Here is a 1,834-nt window from a genome sequence, read left to right on the forward strand (position 1 = left end):
ACAACAAAGAAAATGGTTCTTCAAATGGTAATTAACATGTTTATCGGGAAGAATATCTATGGCAGGTCAAGATTTGGCTCAAGGAGCAAACATTGCTAAAGTAACAAAGAACGACTCTTCCATTAACGGGAAGAAACCTGCAACTGATGGTGATATGGTGTACATGCATAATTGAAATATTGAGAGACAGTTATGGTGTTCGGTGTCATGGATAGCGGTTTTCCACGTTCCATGTTAAGTCAAGATTCTAGGTCGTAGAAGTATATGGAGACTGTTAAGAAATAAGTGTACCATCAAGTTGTCAAACCTCAAGGAGACTGTTGAGAATCAGAAAAAGCATATTTATCGGAAACAATACAAAACCGACCAAAAAGAATCCGTACATAGCATGTCACACGATCAGCTCACATCACATGCCAAATTTTACACATAAGAATCACAGGAAAATAAGCAAAATCTTAAATCAAAACATATTCTTTCCGGATATGGTAGTTAATAACTTAAAACACCATAGCATAAGCGGCAACTAGTAGTGTAAATACGATAGGAATGGCTGCGAATTTAGTTGAAGATGCATCTGATGAACCATTATCTGTTGATGGCACAGTGTTTGTTTCGCTGCCTTTACCCGAAGGGTTTCCTGAAGGTGTTGTTTCTGAAGAAGGTGTGGTTCCCGAAGAAGGTGTGGTTTCTGAAGGGGAGTTACTTGGAGATGCAGCTGTCCAGTGAACAATGATAAGTAGATAAATTTGACATTTCTAATTTGTGAACTTATATATGAAAAAAGTTATAAATCATAGTCGATTTTTCTTCACTGGGAGGTAGATTCTTTTTGCATCATCTCCCATTGAATTGTATCAATGATATAATGTATCGGTCATTAGATAAAGCATTTGTATCAAAATAACGTATTACCGAAACATTAGGTTTTATTTGTATATATAATATTCTAAGAGTAACATGAATAATAAGCTTTCTAAGTAAAAATTCAGTTCCTTACCATTGCATCGACTGGTTGGTGGTGTCTGGACATTGCATGCACTAGGTAATGCAAGAGCCTGAGTTTGGTTGATGCTAAGACCCAAAGATGAGCCACCACCATTAAGGACTTGACACAGGCACTCTGGCTGTGATTGGACTACACTCGCAAGTTGGCTGCAACATCCTGATGATGGGGTTGATGTGTTGCCAGAAATGTAGTTGAGGCATGGGGACAAGCTAATTAGCACACTTGTGCACCCTGATGATTGAGCTGTTGCACCTCCGTAGAGGGTGGCCACTATGATCACTAGGATCATTGTTGTCGATGCAATTGTGTTGGTACTTTGATATAGTGCCATTTTGGGTTTAATTTTCAGGGATTTTGGTGTAGTTTTAAATAGGAAGGGGATTTGGATGTGGAATAAAAGATAGGCGCTTGAAGTTGTTGGGAGTTTGGAGATCTTATGAATCAATATATAGGGGAAATTGGTTTGGTCCGAGTCTACTCATGGCAGGTGTTGTGCATAGGTGACCTACTTTTCCTACTTTATAAGTTATAACATTAACCACCTAGATATGTAATGTTAATATTCAAAGGAAAGGGGATTTTGAAGGCCGAGAGATAAGAGACCAAATCCAAAACAAAATGATACAGAATTATATTTGTAATTTACTATAGATTATTTATGATATGAAAAAGAGTTGGGTTTTTTTTATTTATTATTATTATTATTATAAGGTAGGACGACTTGCGTTTTGATTAGTTTTGTAGGTGAGCTGCTCAAAGCACCCGATTGGTTTTTGGTAAGTAACAACCTAACTATATAAACAAATACCTCTTCTTGATTTCTTT

The 1,834-nt window shown here is 37.0% G+C and overlaps 1 protein-coding gene across 1 annotated transcript; it reads right to left on the reverse strand.

Moving 5' to 3' along the window:
* Window positions 1-320: 320 nt before the first annotated feature.
* On the reverse strand, window positions 321-1,434 carry LOC111915876 (non-specific lipid transfer protein GPI-anchored 5). Its single transcript, XM_023911504.3, has 2 exons — window positions 1,001-1,434; window positions 321-718 (listed from the first exon to the last, which is right to left on the reverse strand). The coding sequence occupies exons 1-2, from the start codon at window positions 1,338-1,340 to the stop codon at window positions 501-503; spliced, it is 558 nt and encodes a 185-aa protein (XP_023767272.1). The 5' UTR covers window positions 1,341-1,434; the 3' UTR covers window positions 321-500.
* Window positions 1,435-1,834: the final 400 nt, after the last annotated feature.

Source organism: Lactuca sativa, chromosome 1, assembly GCF_002870075.4.
Source record: "Lactuca sativa cultivar Salinas chromosome 1, Lsat_Salinas_v11, whole genome shotgun sequence".
Classification (NCBI taxonomy): Eukaryota; Viridiplantae; Streptophyta; class Magnoliopsida; order Asterales; family Asteraceae; genus Lactuca; species Lactuca sativa.